This window comes from Ptychodera flava, chromosome 13 (assembly GCF_041260155.1).
Source record: "Ptychodera flava strain L36383 chromosome 13, AS_Pfla_20210202, whole genome shotgun sequence".
Taxonomy (NCBI): Eukaryota; Metazoa; Hemichordata; class Enteropneusta; family Ptychoderidae; genus Ptychodera; species Ptychodera flava.
In genome coordinates, this window is record NC_091940.1 from 39863026 (window position 1) to 39882784 (window position 19759).

General features: G+C 36.7%; 1 protein-coding gene and 1 long non-coding RNA gene across 2 annotated transcripts; one reads left to right on the forward strand and one right to left on the reverse strand.

Annotated features, from left to right (window-relative positions):
- Positions 1-5773: 5773 nt before the first annotated feature.
- Positions 5774-18642, reverse strand: LOC139148437 (uncharacterized). The gene is made up of 6 exons (XM_070719896.1): positions 18441-18642; positions 14762-14916; positions 10197-14523; positions 9671-9976; positions 9047-9169; positions 5774-8896 (listed from the first exon to the last, which is right to left on the reverse strand). Exons 3-5 carry the CDS (start codon positions 10601-10603, stop codon positions 9079-9081), a joined length of 804 nt encoding a protein of 267 aa, XP_070575997.1. The 5' UTR covers positions 10604-14523; positions 14762-14916; positions 18441-18642; the 3' UTR covers positions 5774-8896; positions 9047-9078.
- LOC139148439 (uncharacterized) lies at positions 16028-18183 on the forward strand. Its single transcript, XR_011555934.1, has 2 exons — positions 16028-16496; positions 17831-18183. It is a non-coding gene; the product is annotated as an uncharacterized lncRNA (long non-coding RNA).
- Positions 18643-19759: the final 1117 nt, after the last annotated feature.

Genomic DNA, 19759 nt, shown 5'->3' on the forward strand with positions numbered 1-19759 from the left:
TCAACATTTTCAGCGAAATTCGAAAATCAAATTTCCTGTACACATATGCGCATGTAACCACCCTCTTCATACCGAGTACATGTCAATTATTATGGGTCCATATGTGCACAAATATTGCAGCTTTTCAACTCGGAAAAAATATTCAGTTTTATAATAGACTCCCATGTAATCTGGCTCAACATTTTCGCCGATATTCGAAAATCAAATTCTTGTACACAGATGCACTTGTAAACACCCCATGCTAATCCATTACATTTTTTGTCTCTTATTAACGTCTATAGATAAAAGGATATTGCTAGTTTTTATATGAAAAACACGCACTCGCTGTTTTAACACCTTAGATTACCTATGAACTTTATGCCCAAATCGATATACTTTAGGGACTGGACAGAAATTACAGGGGTGCGGGGGGCGGTTTTTTTTGGGGGTGGGTCACCATTTTTCGCGCAAGCATTTTTGAAGGGTCATAAAATTTTGTGTATGCCTATGGGGGAGGATCACCTTTTTATGCATCAAAGCTGAAATTGCATGTGCACGTATTGAAGAATATGGAATACTGAAAAAAGAAAAAATACCTCCTGGCACTTTCATTTTCTGCCATTTCCATTTTCGGCGCGCCCTTCGGGCGCAAGTTTAAGGGTATAATAAACAATGTATTGATGATCCAAGCAGCCACATTGATTTAAGTTGTCATGATTTCTACTTATCCAACTCATCTATTATGCATAACTGTCACCTATTATGAACTCTTTCAATAAAATTTGGAGATCACTTATTTGATATCATTCTCCCATTGGCAATACATTGGGTATAGGTCGGTGTCAAATGTTCATGTCGCTGTATGTACATTTTTTTTATTTTTTGAGGACATTGACAGAATACAAACTATTCAGAATAGTGCAAAATGTCATCAATAACAACTGGAAGCTTCAGGTCGAACAACTTTTGAATAACAATTTAGGATCAGATAACCTATGAGTTATTTGTAGTTTCCTCATAGCCTACAATGTATAGTGAATCAACATTGCGATGAAATTCCAAAATCAAACTCAAAAATTCTAGTCTAATCATGAACATAAATACTATAAATTAGGTGTACATAAATGCAAAGATTTACTTAGTTCTGTTTTGGAAAAAATTATTCATGGTTTCGTCATAGACGGCTATACATAGTGAATCAACATTTCAGTGAAATTCCAAAATCAAATTTCTTGCACAACCATAGACTTGAAACCACTCTAGTCTAATCATGAACACTAATACTATTAATTAGGTGCACATAAATGCACAGATTTACTTAGTTTTGTATCGAAAAAAATATTCATAGTTTCGTCATAGACTGCTATGCATAGTGAATAGACATATTCAGTGAAATTCCAAAATTAAATTTCTTGCACAACCATAGACTTGAAACCACTCTAGTCTAATGATAATAAATAATAAATGATTAATACAATTACAATGAGTATAAATAATAAATGCATCAAACTAACCAAGCTTTGTATTGGAAGAAAATATCCATAGTGACAACATAGGGCTGTGCATAGTGAATCGACATTTTCAGATAATAATAAAATAATTATTGTTTAAAGACACTACACACCTTGTCTCAGTGGTCTGTACATTACAGAAAATTACTGGAAGAACTAAAATAAACGTCAGAAAATACAAAATAACTCACAGAGGAAAGAATGTAATTAAAAACAATCGATAAAATCAAGCAAGCTAAATCTAGACTAAGGATCCTACCTAAAAACAGCAAAGAAAGTATTTTAAAAAATTTCACTAAAATGATAAAAAATAAATAAACTATAAAAATGCAGGTAAAAATTATATCCAAGTCAACAGTAGCATTGACGAAAAATAATGGTTTTAAGAGACTTCTTAAAAAGAGCGAATTTCTTTATCATCCTAAGTTCGGTGCGGCAAACTATTCCACAGTTTAGGGGCATACACGCTAAAAGCTCTGTCACCATATGTTCTAGAAAGTTGTTTCCCGTGATCTTTGACAGAAAAGGGATTCAATCTTACACCGACACTCCTTCTGGTATTATGTACTGGGATATCAATTGTTACTAGTTCTGATAAGTAATTTGGAACGAATTCATCTTGATGGACAATTTTAAAAACCAAACAAAGAATTTTAAAACGGATTCGTTCTTCTACTGGGAGCCAATGTAACTCCTTGAGTATAGATGTCATATCAATGTGACGGCCCATCTTCCGTCCAGTTACCAAACGAGCAGCAGAGTTCTGAATGTGTTGAAGCTTGCTCAATTTATATGCAGGTAGGCCAAAAAGTAGACTGTTACAATAATCTAACTTCGATGTGACAAAAGCGTGAACCAATTTTTCAGCACTGGGCTGGTCTAACAATTTTCTAATTTTACTTATCCGCCAAAGTGAATGAGATGCCACCCTACAAACATAGCGAATATGCTCGTCCATGAGACCGAACGAGTCAAGCATTACGCCAAGGTCACGTACAACAGTGGATGGCGAAATCGTGGCCTCACCTATTCGTACATTCATAGAACCAAATTGTGAACCAACCGTACAATTTCGGGGTGTAAACCAGACAACCTCTGTCTTCCCGTCATTAAGTGCCAACTTATTGGACATCATCCAATTACGAATTTCATCGACGCATGCCTCTATACGCTGAACAATAGTGGAGCTGGTAAGGATGTCACAAGCAATGTACAATCCAGAATCATCTGCATATATAACAGAATTTAAGCCATGACGTGTGATGATATCCTCAATCGGAGTCATGTACAAAGCAAACAAGACAGGACCCAATACTGAACCCTGAGGTACACCATACTTTAAAATGCATTTGTTAGATAACATCGACTTGACAGAGACCTGTTGTGTTCTACCTTTCAGAAAGGATTCAAACCATTTTAAAGCAACTAAAGATAAGTTCCAAAATCAAATTTCTTGCACAACCATAGATTTGAAACCACTCTAGTCTAATCATGAAAATTAATACTATTAATTAGGTGTACATAAATGCACAGATTTACTTAGTTCTGTTTTGGGGAAAAAATATTCATAGTTTCGTCATAGACTGCTTTGCATAGTGAATCGACATTTCAATGAAATTCCAAAATCAAATTTCTTGCACAACCATGGACTTGAAACCACTCTAGTCTAATCATTAACATTAATACTAATAATTAGGTGTACATAAATGCACAAATTTACCTAGTTTTATATTGGAAAAAATATCCATCGTGTCATCATAGACTGCCAAGCATAGTGAATCAACATTTCAAAAATCACATTTCTTGCACAACCATTGACTTGAAATCACGCTAGTCTAACCATGAACATTAATACCAATAATCAAGTGTACATAAATGCACAGATTTACCTATAGTTTTGTATCGGAAAAAAATTATTCATACTTTCATCATAGACTGCCATGTATACTGAAACAACATTTCAGTGATATGCAAAAATGAAATTTCTTGCACAACCATTGACTTGAAACCACTCTAGTCTAATTAATGACATTTGTACCAATAATCGAGTGTACATAAATAGACAGATTTGCCAAGTTTGTATTTTAAAAACAATTACTCTTACTTTCGTCATAGACTACAATGTATAATTGATGAACTTTTATTGCGAAATTTCTAAAACAAAGTTCTTGTACACATATGCACGTGTTACCACCCTCTTCTAATCAAGTACAATTATGTCAATTATTTAGGGTCAATATATGCACAAAAAGTGCATATTATTAATTGTGAAAGAATTTTTTTACAGTTTTGTCATAGACTCCCATGTATAGTGGATCAATATCAGGCTCCCATAGAGAGCTAAGCCGAGCACGTGAACACCCTACATGAGTAAAAAAAACATTGGGCTGAGCATGAAAACGCCCTACATGAGCAAAAAAACATTGGGCTGAGCATTAATACACCATACATGAGAAAAAAAACGTGTTGCATTGTGGGCATTTTCAAGATGGCAGCCACCATGACAGCCTGCACAGAGAGCTCTGGTGAGTACACATATTTTGATAGATTTAACCGCTGAAAACATTATTTTGAAAAAATAAAAACATCAGAGTATGCAGCAGTGTTTCAAGTATCTATTCACATAGTTCATTACATAACAGGCGCTCAAACTACAAAGATTACTTCGACACAAAAACCAAGTGGGGCGAATCATTGTAGCTGTGTAAACTTCCACACTGTGTGCTGTACTGTGTATCAGAGACTAAGGCAATGCATGTGGGTGTGTCAGTATTTCCATGGCTCTCAGTCAGGTTGTGTCCTCCATACATTTAAAAACACTGCTTTACATGTAAGATAAAGGTCTTGAAGTGGAAAATATCAGTTTTATTTTCAATGTGTCCATCATCTTTGGTTTGTTGAATCATGGATCATGAATAAAAGTGAGTTAGGAAATGAACAATTATTTTAAATGAAATTTTAGAATGTCAAGGCCTGAGAATGGCAGGGGTATTCTTAGTTGTTGGCAGGTAAGTACTTTGATTATTTAAGCTCCAGAGAAGTGGTGTAATAGTGACTTTAGTTGCAAGCTCAAGTCAGACTGTCCCCTGAAGGTCATTCAAATTCTACATGAAGCATGTCCTTACGGCTTTACTGACTGATCGATGCTGAACCTTTCTGCAAAATGTCAAAACTGGTAATATTGCCATGGTGACGGTGAAAATGAAAACATGTTTTCTTCTTCATTCACAGCGGCTCTTGACATTTTGCTCGGAATTGATGGAGCTGGACATGGGGATGATAATGACGATGCCACTGAAAATGTCTCGATGGAAAGTGATGAAGATAGAGATGTTGATGAGAACGGCAATAAAAATATCGTGCAGGAAATTGATGAAGGGGGAGAGGATGTGAATTCCACTAAAAATACATCTGATGATTGTGATAGGCAAAAGACTGATGAGGCTGAGCTGAAAGGATATGTATGTGAAATTGATGGTTGTGGCAAGCGTTACAAGAGCAAAACGCACTCCAACGTCACTCTGTCAACCATACAGAACTGTATACGTACAAATGTAACATTTGTTCAAAGGTTTTTGTGGAAGACGTAAACTGGAAGAGCACAATGTTTTGCACACAAATTAGCCCTTACGAGAGTGTAGACTATGTGGCTTCAAGGCAAAAACTTTCCAAAGCATAAAATCTCATGAAGAGAGGCATGAAGGCTGAAAATATAAATGTAATGTGTGTTCAAAGACCTTAAACTGCAGGTACAGCCTACAGAAACACTGCAAGAATCATGAACAGAAGTTCCAGTGTGAATTCTGCTCTAAGTCTTTTGGGATTAAGACAGGTATAAATCACACTTGAAAGTTCATGACAACACAAAGCCTTTCAAGTGTGAATGTGTAATATACATCCTCCACAAAAAGTGATCTTAAGAGACATGCACAATCAAAACACAATGATTCTGTGTACATTTGTTCCACTTGTGGTAAAATTTTCAAGAGCAAGTTAGGTTTAGCCTCACATGAGAAAAAGCAAAAATGCACGTGTATGCCGCAAGAGTGTTTTGGAAGTAAGATCATACCGCTATATTTCCTATTTGTGCAATCAGTATATATTGTATAGATTACAGAACAGCCATTTCCACACATTACATCCTACCTTGGTTTGCATACTAAAAAAGAACATTGCTTTGGCTGAATTTTCATTCATGTGCCTTTGAAGTTATCCAAGATTCATTTTACTGTAAAACCAGTCTTATTGAATTTATCAAAAAACAAGATTGTATTGCATAGCCTCTTCATGAATTCTTTATTTACTCATTCACCCATCAGTCTCATCCAGCAAAACTTTTCAAACATTAGTCAAAGCCACCTTGCAGTAGCAACACTTAAAATATTTTATTTGTATGCTGGTATGCACATGATTATATTTACAGATGTTATTTATGTACAGAATTGTTGTGAAACTATGATGGTGTCACTCAGTGTACAATCATATATGTAATTTTACATTTTACTGGTACATTTGTTTACAGCTTCAAAATATCAGGTATATAATGGCAAGGAATTACACATACAATTGTCTTCACATTCAGAAAAAAGACAGGTTCACATCAGGTTCACATTTGCATTGCCCTAGTGCAAACAAATTTTGTACTGTCTTCAGTCTCAGAATGAAATAATACAAAAAAGAGTTTTGCTGGTTTCTTTCCATGGTCACATTAACATTTACGTGTTTTGGTAAAAACACATAAAATGTACTGTCTTCAGTCTCAGAATGAAATAATACAAAAAACAGTTTTGCTGGTTTCTTACCATGGTCACATTTACATTTACGTGTTAAGTAAAAACACATAAAATGTACTGTCTTCAGTCTCAGAATGAAATAATACAAAAAACAGTTTTGCTGGTTTCTTACCTTGGTCACATTTACATTTACATTGTTTTCAGTTGTAAAAACACATAAAATGTACTGTCTTCAGTCTCAGAATGAAATAATACAAAAAAAACAGTTTTGCTGGTTTCTTACCATGGTCACATTTACATTTACATTGTTTTCAGTTGTAAAAACACATAAAATGTACTGTCTTCAGTCTCAGAATGAAATAATACAAAAAAAACAGTTTTGCTGGTTTCTTACCATGGTCACATTTACATTTACATTGTTTTCAGTAGAAAAAACACATATTGTATTATCTTAAATCTCAGAACAAATTATCTGCATTTACACAGTTGTGCAAGTTTCACACCAGGTCAATATTTACATTGCTTTACTTCAAGTACAATATATTTGTTCTGCATTCACTGTCAGCAATAAAAGTGTTTACACTGTCAGCAATAAAGTGTTTAAAAATGACATTTTTGCAAGATTCATGTCAGGTTCACAATTACATTGCTTTACTTCAAATACATTTTGTACCACCTTCACTCTCAGGATGAATGAAGTGCATATTATAGTTTTGTAGATTTTCAACTGATTGCTAAAAAAAGGGCATTATGTATCTGTAAGAGTAAAAACTAACAGTATATATTGTTTTGTGTTCATTATTTGTATTTACTTCCATTATATGGTTTTACTTGCATGTAGCTGTGAATACCCCAGTGGTATTGTGGTGTATCGCTCACACTCAGGTCAGGGGTCATCACCCCAGAACCACTTCAACCCAACCCATAAGCTTTCTTGGTAGTTTACAGCAACACTGATCAGTGTCACTGATTTAGCTGGCATGATAATGAAATATTTTCACCTTTGAATAATTCAAACTGTATCTGCGTTATCATGACTACCTGCAAATGATCTCACACTCCTGCTCATTACCTTGACAGTAATATGTATTCTCAAGTGAGCTATCGAGGGATTCTGCTCAATTTTTTAGTTTTGGACTTCTAACATATTCAGTGTGCTATACACCAGTGACAAAAGTTCAAATTTGAGCAGAGACTGTAAGGGGTCACAGAACATGGTTCATAATTTATGTTGTTATCGTCATGGTAGTTAGCAGTAGAGAATGAGTCACAGCTAGTCAATGATAAAGCAGGTACCAGATGATTTAATCAAAGACTAATATATTTCATTATTTTGTGTGCTAATCAGTGACACCGATTGGTGGTGTAATAGACTGCTGAGAAATCCTATGGGTTGGCTCACAGTGGTTCCGTGGTGATGAAACCCCCCATCTCAATCGATCGCCACAGGAGTGTTTGCATATCCACTGTTAATTTACATATACTGCCAGTCAGGTTCAGTTAGTGAGTTTCGTTATATTTATCTTTTTAGAGTAACAAGATAGTGTTGTTTTCTGTTTATTATTATGAACCAACATAGTGTACTTCAGTTGCCGAGTGTATTTGTGTTTATACAAGGTTAGAGAAAAATGCCACACTTGCTATATCATACAGTACTCTATTGTTTCTATGTATTTAATATCACAGTTATATTTATCTTTTTAGAGTAATGAGATAGTGTTGTTTTCTGTTTATTATTATGAACCAACATAGTGTACTTCAGTTGCCGAGTGTATTTGTGTTTATACAAGGTTAGAGAAAAATGCCACACTTGCTATATCATACAGTACTCTATTGTTTCTATGTATTTAATATCACAGTTTTGTTACATTAATTTATACTTCTCAAGCGGTAAAGACATTCCAATAAATAAGTGTGAAATCTTGTTTTCCATAAAATTATGTTGTTTCTTATTACTTAGTTAGATTGCTGGTACCCAGTACAGGTGATAGCCTACATGTATGTAGAACATTATGTAACTGGCTTACCCTAGAAGTCAATCAAAGAGTATAATCCGCTGTTGATTGGATAAATGAATATAGTCAAGCCAGGGGTACTTATGTTCATAATACACCTCTCTCACTGTAACATTACTAAGCATTAGTAGAAAAACACTAACTTTTATTGACTTCCAGGGTAAGCCTTGTTGTATAATCTTCTCAGTTTGCTATCACTGGTATCAAATTGTGAACTGCAATGCGAGATGTCAGCTTCTGAGTTTGACAATATCAAGAAGGAGGAGGAGAGATGCTAGACTGATGTTAAAGAGACTTTCCACAAGTTCATGGTACAAGTTGTGTTCCCAAATTTTGACGACTCACAAGTCTTGCCAATTTTGTCATGCCTAAAATTGTCTTTACTGAAACCAAAGGTCTTCAACTGCTAATTCAGCATATATGCAGTCATGTGTGTGAAAGTTAATACTAGGCCACAGATGCAAGACAGATGGTGACTAAATCTGGTAAATTCCATTGGCTAATTTCCTGAACTAATCAATGCATTTAACCTTCCTTCATTGAGTTTGTGGTACTGTCGTACACCCTGAACCCCCTTTGCAGGCTCATCCAAATTAGATATTCCGATTGGCTTGTGTCGTGCTCGTCTTTTCCTGTTTTTACTGTCAAATAAGTGGTTCTGAAAAACAAAATGGAAAGCTGTCCTGAGTTGTGAGAATTCTAGTACAATTGCCTGTGATGCATCCCTAATCAGAAAGATTCCTCCCATTGGATAAACTTACAGTGTGTCACCCCTGAATGACAGAAGAACCTAAGTGCATGTACTTACCACAAGCTGTATTTGGTTTACATAGCTTGGTACTACTTTTGGTTGTGGAAGTGGCCCAACATCAGATTCCAGTTGTGTTGTGGATAGACTGGTGCTGACGACATGCGTAAGGGAAACCCTCTGAAAAGTAAACACACTTCTTGTCAAACACATGTCAACAGCACCATACATACCTACTGAAAACTTATTACTATAATTTCCGTTCATTGTAAAGATGGTTTCTATTCTGTACCAGACAGCAAATTTAATTATGTACAAATTATCAATAAATTCATCGGCCAACAACAAAATGTGTAAGCTATAAAAAGAATACATATAAATGGCTGTTTCAGTAATGTTTCTGAAATGGGAAATATCTGGTACATGGTGAGTTACGTACTATCTGCAAATGAATGTACAGTCACAGTCCCTCTATATAGAGGGACTGTGGTACAGTGTACCATGCAGTAGCAGTTTTACTTTATGTAAATGTACATTTAAGCTTACATAACCAGGATATACACAATGTTAACTGAGTAGTACACTTTGAGATAACTAAACTGTACCTTTCCTGGTTTAGTGTTTATAAAGGTGAAAGGCAGAACTTATAATGTTGTAAAAATATGGTATTAATGGCCAACCTGTTTTGGGTCATAGCGAACAACTATTTCTCCACATATCTTGGCCATGTTTGTTTCTAGGTCTGTACAGTTAGGAACTCCATTTCTTGATCCAGGTAAAGTGGCAAGGCTTGAGTAAAGGCCTTCACATGGCTGTGAACTGACAGCACGTTGATTGTATGTCCCTCTTTTTGAAATACCATAAAGGATTATATCAGCATCAATGCTTGCAATTGTTGACTCCCAGAGAGCTTTTGGGTAACCCTTTATGAACATTCCTGGTGGAGGAAAGCTCTGTAGGTTAGCCATCTCTATCAGCATACTCCTGTATCTGAAAATGTAAATGCATGACACTTTGATTAGTTACTTACCACAGTGAAGTGTGACATTTTCTTGGACAAAAGTGTCTTTTCTACTTAATCATGTAGATTTACATCTGCATCAGGAACAGGATATCATATCACACACACCACACACACACACACACACACACACACACAACACACCTATTTTAGTACAATGTATCTGTAACTTTACTGATTTTTACATACCTCATTTTCATCTGACATCTTTCCATTGCAGATATACCAGGTTCATCTGCAGCTTGAAACCATTCTCTGATGTTCTTGCACAGATTAGCAGAAGAACAGTATCCCTTTTCTTTCAATGCTTCTTCTACTTCAGATGAAAAAGTAATCCTAGCATAATCTGTACTTTGCATATTAAGTGAATCTTCCAGCATACCAATCTTTAATGGTGTTGAATTATCTGCAGCAACTTCCAGAAAGTTGTTCCTTTTGGCATATCCAATATCACGTTTGCACAAGGCAGACCTATGACGTGTTAGTAGATGGTGTGGATCAATTTTCCTGACTTGTAGACAATTTCTCTTCGATGAAAATTCAGGTGTATAGAACCAATCTATTTTTCCATACTTTTCCAGGCCAGAAATAACCATTCCATGCCTGATCCTGGAGGTTTCTTTCCATTTTTTTCACAACCTCGGGAAATTTCCATGTTGCATAGAGACACACAGACAGCAACCTTCCTGTACTTTGGAGTATTTATTGCTTTAAAGGCTAATGCTGATAGCTTTTGTGGTGACTGTTTGCGTAAACGCTGGGCTGGTATTTCTCCTGGAAGCATGAGTAGTCTTGTAATTTGTCTCACCAAACTTTGTTTTCGACCAGAACAATATCACAGGTAAATTCTTTTCCACTTAAGAAATTTCAGCATCACCTTAAGTTCCATCACTGTCAAGTGTGACACATCTTCACATGACTTCAAAGTTGTCATTAAATCATTCACAGTGAGTGAAGACCATCTTGATATTGTGTCTTTTAGTAGTGCAAGTAATTTCTCTTTGTCACTTCCACTTAAAGTGACCTTGTCTTGTGTAATGTTGATGAAACATGCACATGTACACTGTCTGATGCATATTCATCAATTCTACAGACCGGCATGGTGACACCATCATTATCAATATCTGCATGCATGCCAACATCCTCACCACCATCATCATCACCATCATCATTACAAGAACCACCACCATCATCAACATTGTCATCGCAATCATCGTCGTCATAGTTGTTTCTGTTATCCACCCTGCCATTATCATCCACCACATGTATCTTTCCAGAATTGTTGCTGCTGAGGTGTTCTTCATATACCACATTATCTTCTCCATCATTTCCCTCACTTATTGTAGTCCTGAAGTAGCTTTGTATACTCTCATCTTCAGATTCTATAACTCTTTGGGGTACATCAACAAGATATTATCCATTTCAGGCATGTTTGAAGTTGTATGATCTGCAGAGGATGGGTCATGTGTGTTCATTACCGCATCTGTATTTTTCATGACATGTATGAACTTGACAGCACTCTGTGGCAAAATACCTGGTTCCTTGCGTCCAACAACAATTACTCCATTGCTTTGTTTGACAATATCAATATCACACAGAGATTTTGTGGTATTTGCTTGTTTAATTTCTGCTAACAATTCAGTCTTGGTCATACTCTGCACTTTTGCCCAGTATGTTTTCTGGAGCTGCAGTAAAGTCTGTGGTTGACCATCAAAACTTGACTGCAGGAGAGACAAGTACTGCCCATCAAAGCTTTGTACTGGACAATGGATGCCTCTTTCATGGCATGCATCCAACACATCTTCTAATATATTTCTTACAATATCATTAGTAAGACTGTATCCTTTAAGGAAGTAGCAGACTGGAGCACCATAGGTTTGATCCTGTGACCATAGTCTGTCCAACTCTGAAGCAAAATGTTACAACTTCAGTTGCCTTTCTCCTAGATAACTGGTGATGATGCTTTAGATAATGGATTACTTCCTCTAATTTCTCTGACAGTCTACTGCAAATCTCTCCTGTATTTTCAGTACACTTAAATAGTGCCTCGTGACATACTTCAGTAGTGTAAGCACTAAAGTTGTTATTCATACTGGTAGTGCTGACCTGGTCACCAACACCATTGAAAATACAAGCGTGGACAGATTTCAATTCACAGATAACCTTGCAGTTAGTTTTTAACACCAATTTTATCTTCTCTTTCAGCAATTTTGAGCTTTGGGATAACCGAGTTGGGCATTTTGGGTGACAGCCATACACACTGTTCAGTTTCAGCATAAATAAGAGGCCATATCTCCTTGTCCTTATTAATTCTGAAGATTTGTGGTTGTATCTTCAGTCCAAACACAAAATATGCAGTAATTAAAGGATTCATCAGTCATGATCTCAGCTTGCACTTGAAGGTAGTATCTTGCAGGAATTGTCTCTGGAATCATTTGATTTTTAGGACATTTAATTTCCAATGCTGCAACTCTGGTATTGTCTGTGTTGTTGATAAGATGACCGTCTGGAAGATATGATAATGTCTAAATCACCAAGGTTCACCTTGATCCCCAACTTCCAGCAGGCAACACTCTGGATAGTATACAGGTAGGAACTTTGTGGCCAAAGTTGCCACAGCACATATCTCATGGATTGTACCCCATTCCATTGCTTCTTTTGCTGCCTGACTTGGAGCAGGTGCCTCAAACCAAGCATCATTGTTCTGTAATGTTCTTGCTGTTCTTTAAGTCCTGCACATCCAAGTGCATAATGAAGCCTACTTCCTGTGACTTTTACTTGCTTCCTTTGTTGAAACCATGCAACCGACCGCTGCTTTACAACATGCAAACCTTCATTAATGATACACTGGTATAGTTGTTGCATTTCCACATCATGAGAAGCAGCTAGAAGGTCAATGTCATGCAATGCATGATATCTTGCACATTGAGAAATATCAACAGCCATCAATGTAGGCCATAAAACTTCTCCATTCAAAAGTTCAGCACAAAGTCCGGCTAAATTGTCTCTTAGGGTGTTACCTGTAGTTTGGATTTCAACAAGTTGTAAGATATTTGCTGTTATCAGACTGATGGGATACTGTACTTTGTCTTGTTGTCTTCACTCTGCTCTGCTTTGTTTTCAACTTTTCAAGAGCATACTTTTTCTTGTGCAGATTTATTTTGGTTGTTGAACTTTTCTCTGTTAGAGTTGTTAGCAAAGTTCTTATTCTGGTTGCCACTTGCATATTATTTACAGGAGTATTGGATTTCATGCCAAGTATGTTCTGTAACTCTTCAATACTTGCTATGATGTCTTTATACTCTTCCCTTTGCTGACTTGGAGTTAAAACACCCAAATCTTCTTCCTGGCCTAAGCAGATTTATATCACCTTTGTCGCCCTTTAAACCTGGGGCTATGCGTTTTCCATCCAAAGGCTATGCAGATTCCTGATTCTGATGAAGATTGAGCCACCCTATCCACAATGGCATGGCAAATACCTGGTGGAATGGTTTTACGGCCAACCACCAACATACGGGTCAAACTTTTTCAAAACCTCTTCACTAGGTATTGCAAGTATAATATCTGCATATTTCTCCTGACAGATGGCCTCTACTGCTTTTGTCATGCAGAATAGAACCAGTATGTTTCCAACCAGACAACATTCTAAGAGGTGCAGCTCCAAACTTGTTCAAAAATTTTTCCAAAATAACTTTGACTTTGTACTGAATCGCATTTCAGTCAAAGATTGTGAGTTCAATGCTTTCACTGTATCAAACATAACAGAGTATGTAAGACTCTCTGTATCGAGCTTCCATTTGAAACTGCAGCAATAATTTCCATTATTAGCTGATGAACTTGAGATTCATGGTCACTGTTGATAAGACTTTTACTTTTGTACACTGTTGTGGTTAGCAGGGTAATAAAGTCCTGTTCCTGTTTGTCTTCCTCTTCTTTCTTTTCTTCCCTGTATTCATCAGTAAGTATATTATGGATTTCATCGTGTTTCACATCTTGATTGCTTGACGGCCCTGTTGATGTTGTTGGTGCCACTGTCGTACTTCTATCATGAGATTTATTAATGAAGTAAGATGCACCAGCACCACAGAGTTCACATATTTGCCTATCATGATGACATGCATGAATGATGTTCAGAAGTCTCCACTGGTCGGAAACCACATTTATCACACATTTATGAGTGAGAAATTATGGAATGGTGACACAATAGAGATTCCACCAGATCAATTTCAAAAGAATTATATTTGCCACAATAGGAACAGAGTAGTCCAGAAGTATTTCCTCTGCTGCATAGCGTTTTGGTGTAGAGTGGAGTTTCACATGCATGGCACAAAATCACGCATCTTGACCATCGTTATCATCTAAGTTTACATCGTTTCACTTTTACCCGAAAGCACAGTCTCACTGTCAGAAAGCACAAGATTTGAGGCGTCTTGCAATGTTTCATTAGATCTACTGCCACTGTTTGGATTAACAGAACAACACTTTACGGGGGTACTGTGGTAAATGGGTTCATGATCTGCAAATAATTAAGAAAGAAACCAAATCAACAAACTGTAATTCCTAGAAGTCTGTCCTGTATGAGTATCTAGTAATTAAATATACTGGTACATGGAAATTTCTAATTATTTTGTAAACAGTGTGCCAAATGCAAAGAATATGTTGAACTTCAATTACTTTTGTTTGTATAACTACAAACATCAATAATGTGTATTTGGTACACAGACTGGCACAGCACAGTAGCATATGATACATACCATTTATTGACATATCCTCAGAATAGGGCAGGAAAGATGAAGAACTTTCTTTGTCTTCATTTTCTTTTCTTGTTCTTTTTCTTTCTGTTCAGAGAAAGTTGGCTTTTTCTCCTTTTCTGGAAAGGCATGTTGTTTTCATCAGTGACATGTATGTTCTGTGAAAGAAGATAATTACCTGTTACAATTTTGGATTGTTACTGTCATTACAAGGTGGACTGCTAAATTCAGTGGTAACTGTTTTGAAAATTGTTGACATACCAATAGCCATAATGACACCATGTGGTTTGAAAATATAGCATTGCGACTTTATTTGCAAAATATCACAGAATAATAAATAATGAATGGCCTAACAGTTTTAATGTTTATTCAAATGCTATCTGTAAAGCTACTTTCAGTGTGAAAAGTGCACTTCTTTAAATGAACATCGGCATGATCATTTGTCTCTACTATAGCCTTTACGGTGGCCACGTTTTTATTGGTTATTTACAATGTCTATACTTGAAATAAAATGAAGTAATATTTGTAAAGTACAACTTCAGATTGTTATACGTAATTTGAAGTCCATTCGTAATAAGTTTTTTGCCCCAAAACTATAGTTATAGTGGAATTACTGTCCAGGGTACCTTTGCTTTTCTTAAAATCAATTCAATTTGATCCATAGAAGGGATTGAAGACAGTTTTGATTCTCTGTATCACACTGGAGTGGTAAAAACTGACGGTTCAAGTTGGCTATTTTTATGCCACAGAGTTACATCACTTCCCTGGCACTATATTGATGACAACAATGAGTGGTCAGTGTTCTCCCCAGGATCAAGCAAAAGCGTAGCGGCTAATTTGCATAATCATTTGCATATCATTAATTATATTTGCATATGGATGTAAGCTTGCACAAGTACATGCACCCAGGCATTCATGTACACTCACAACAAAATGCAATGGTAACATACAAGTATGCAATTTGAACATCATGGAAACTCTTTATTACACTTAAATAAATCATCACAGTATAGTACAATTGCAAATAAAATCGAAGATTCAAACAGTAACAGCAAGTTCAGATTGAAAGCAAGAAATGGTTCGTCAGACTCTGATTGGAGTTTCATTAATACATATATTGCTGATAACATTGTCAAAAATTGCCAACAAAGAGGAAAATTCATAAGTTTAAGCTTTACACAAGAAATGTATTGATTTTTATATCATTTTTGAACGACAAACACCGCGAATAATGTTTCATCACGGGGATCAATTTCAACCAGCCCCCCACCCCCCCCCCCCCCCCCCCCCCCCCCCCCCCCGCGTAACTACCAGTGCCACTGAACATCGTCGTTCGATTCTTGATTTTAAAAATACCACCAAGATGATCACAAGACTTGAACTAAGTACGACTAGAATCACTCGAAAATCAGGTGTAAAATCTTTCAGAGAACGTGTCAGAGTGGAACCACACGCGACGCCAGGATCAATGTCAACACGTTATAAACACGTCGGCCAACATGGCCGCCGCCATATTGGAATTTATGCAATGTGAACTCGATCGCGATCGTGATCGTACTCGGACAAAAAAAAAAGATTATCGTTGTAAAATCATAATCAACCTCACTAGTCAACTGCTTCTTTTGTTTCTTTTGCGGTCCATTTCGTTGATCAAAGCATGGGAATGTGATCACAGGCCCCGCTAGTGCTACACCGCCTAACTCTGTGAATACTTGTCCTCGATGTATACCGACTAAAGGTAGCTATCCCACTGGAAATTTTTTATTGAAGTTTTACAGAATCAGACAACTTCTTCTGGAAGTGTGGTCCTAAAAGTACAGGGATCTGAAAAAAAGAAAGAATTTTGAGGCATAATGAGTGAGAAACGCTGATTTAAAATGTGGTATTTGGGCTGAACTTCTGACAAATTTCCAAAATGGCTGTCTTTTGATATGCAAATGAGCGTGTAAAAATTTACATATTAGGAAGCATTCATTACCACCTATCAAGTCTTATTCAGGGTCAAATTTGTAACTGTGAAGGTGCTTAACCTGGTGAAGTACAAAAATAACACTTTTGAAGTATGAAATTGTGTTTTAAACCTAAAAAATCATAAAAAACATTTCTACACCTACCACTTCATACTTATGACACAAAACCTTTGTCCTATAACTATTACATTATTTTACTGTGTTTTAAAAAGAAAATGCTTTTGTTAGTTGGTTGTGTGTCCTAAGAGTGTGTGTGTAACGTACAATACAACACTCACCAGTGCACACGCATACATGTAGCTGTCTTCATATAATGTGAGAAAACAATTTCTGCATCATTGTATTTATCATGACTTCATTTGCATATCATTTGCAAATATTAACATAAAATTTGGTGCCAATACTTCACACCTGCTTGCACAGCTTTAATTTTTTGGGTACATCTATACAACTTTCCACGCTGTACTTCAGATGGCATTGTCATTTAAATCAGAAAGTTCTGCCTGCCCTACCGATGTTCTTTTGTTCGCAAAGTGTTCCATCGCCGGAAATTTGACTGGCGCTGAAATGCGCAATCACCGATAGCGCTTTTTTTGATGTCAATGGAAGGGGAATAACCTAATTTGTCCTTTACATAGCGTCTGACGTTCGTCTACGGTTACATATCGATAGATAAATGAGTCACTATATCATCATTTGCAGACTTACCTAAAAAACTACGGCAATTTGGCTCCGTTGGGCGAAATTCCGCTTCCATCGCTTGCGGGAGATCAAATGACGTCGTTTACTTGCTGTCACGCACCTCCACTGGTCATTCCAAATCTCGCGCGATTTCCTTCAGAGATGTCGTAATTTCCCAATATGGCAGCTTCCATGTACGATTGGTGCGTTTTGCCGTTCGATATTTACTGACCAAGCTTTCTGTACAAGCGCATTTTACTATACAGGTTTTCATCCAGTGGATGTTGGTATGTTTAAGGAACTATTTCTAAGTTGGATTTACGTTTTTGGGACAAAGACACCGAGGATTGCATACAACTATTTCACTTATGTTTACATTGCTCCAGAATAGGCGCCCTCAGGACTGGGCTCGCTACTAAAGGTCTTTGTTGGTCGTAATAGTCGTTGTAGAATGAAAACTTGTGAACAACCCAGCCGATTCTTCTATTGTTTTAACGTTCCTCTCAACACTTACGGACAAGTTATCGGACGCATACCATACTTCACACCTTCCACTCTTTCACCAAGTTGAAAGTTGCAGTGAGCGCTAATGTGTAGACAATGCATGCAACAGCTGGTAGCTACGCAGAGCGCTAGCGTGTGAACTAAAGGATGGCGGGAATATTTTAAAGCGTAGCGGGGAGAATCAAAGCGTAGCGGGAGAATCAAAGCGTAGCGGGGAGAGGCGAAAGCGTAGCGGGACCGCTACGCTAAAATGGCCTGGGGAGAACACTGGTGGTATTAACGACAGACACACCTCTATGCACTGCTTTAGTCTCTTATACACAGTACAGCAGACAGTGTGGACGTTTACACAGCTGCAATGATTCGCCGCACTTGGTTTTTGTGTCGAAGTAATCTTTGTAGTTTGAGCGCCTGTTATGTAATGAACTATGTGAATAGATACTGGAAACACTGCTGCATACTCTGATGTTTTTATTTTTTCAAAATAATGCTTTTCAGCTGTTAAATCTATCAAAATATGTACTCACCAGAGCTCTCTGCGCAGACTGTCATGGTGGCTGCCATCTTGAAAATGCCCACAATGCAACACGTTTTTTTCTCATGTATGGTGTATTAATGCTCAGCCCAATGTTTTTTTTGCTCATGTAGGGCGTTTTCATGCTCAGCCCAATGTTTGTTTTACTCATGTAGGGTGTTCACGTGCTCGGCTCAGCTCTCTATGGGAGCCCTGAATATTTATAGTGAAATTCCAAAATCAAATATCTTGTTCACATGTGGCCTTGTAAACAACCCATGCTAATCAAGTAGGTGGCCTCTCACTAGCTCTGCCATTCTTCCTCTGCAGTATGTAGAGTCTTGAATTAGAGTGATTAAGCATTCCCTGATTTAGTGTGTATATCAGATAGTTAATTTGTCAGATCGCAAGAAGACATGGAGGCAATTATCCTTCTATCTGGTAGGACCTCCTCATCAGACATCAGGTCTGCCGTTACGTCATTCAAGAAGCCCTTCTCATCCCCATTGATCACTTCACTTCTCCTCTTTAAAATCTGTAGGTAGAAATGATCAATGATGGTTATTTAAAATAATGCAAAGAGTGAGATGGATTATGATGGCATAATTCTTACAGGTCACTGTCATAACTAACAATATGGTACATTTGATATTTTAAGATCGACTCCGGTATCATGACTTAATTACTGATTTGAACATCATTATGTTGCCTTCCATTCCACCACGCTTAGGAACATAAGGACATTCATGTATCATCTTAACATTGGCACCCTTGTCCAAAGACCTTTTAGCATATCAGAATTGAACTGTCAAATTACATTACCCTCAACTAAAGCAAGTTTTGCTTTGTTAAATTTTATTTGAAACCATTAGTACATTTTTATTATTATTGTGACAAAATTGTCGACTATTTCTCTCTAATAGTAGATTGTGCTAACTGTGGCAAAGACCCCAACCCGTACTATAAATATCCCATGATTCATTCTGATTTGTACCAACAGAGATTCCCCTGTCAAGCCAGGCATAGCTCACATGTGTTTGGAAAACTGTAGACTACTAAAAATCAATTACTTAGAAGGAGATTCATTGTCAATCAATGATTTTTAAATATCATGCATTATTTAGAGGAGATGTACATTTTATATAGTTTCGATTTGTTTGTTTCGAAAAGTGTGACATTTGCAGTACATGCATACTGTGATTTCTATCACTTTTAAATTTTGATTTTGAAACTTTAACGCTAATTTCTCAATGTGTGATTTCTATCGCTTTTAAATTTTGATTTTGAAACTTTCACTCTAACTTCTCAATATGTACTTTAAATGGATAATAA

Excerpts from the sequence above, each read along its gene's own strand:
- LOC139148437 (XM_070719896.1), bottom strand. The coding sequence starts at position 10,603 with ATGGTTATTTCTGGCCTGGAAAAGTATGGAAAAATAGATTGGTTCTAT. Across the intron at positions 9,977-10,196 it reads AGATGTCAGATGAAAATGAG|ATACAGGAGTATGCTGATAG; the intron begins GTATGTAAAAAT and ends TTACATTTTCAG. Across the intron at positions 9,170-9,670 it reads GTTGTTCGCTATGACCCAAA|CAGAGGGTTTCCCTTACGCA; the intron begins ACAGGTTGGCCA and ends GTGTTTACTTTT.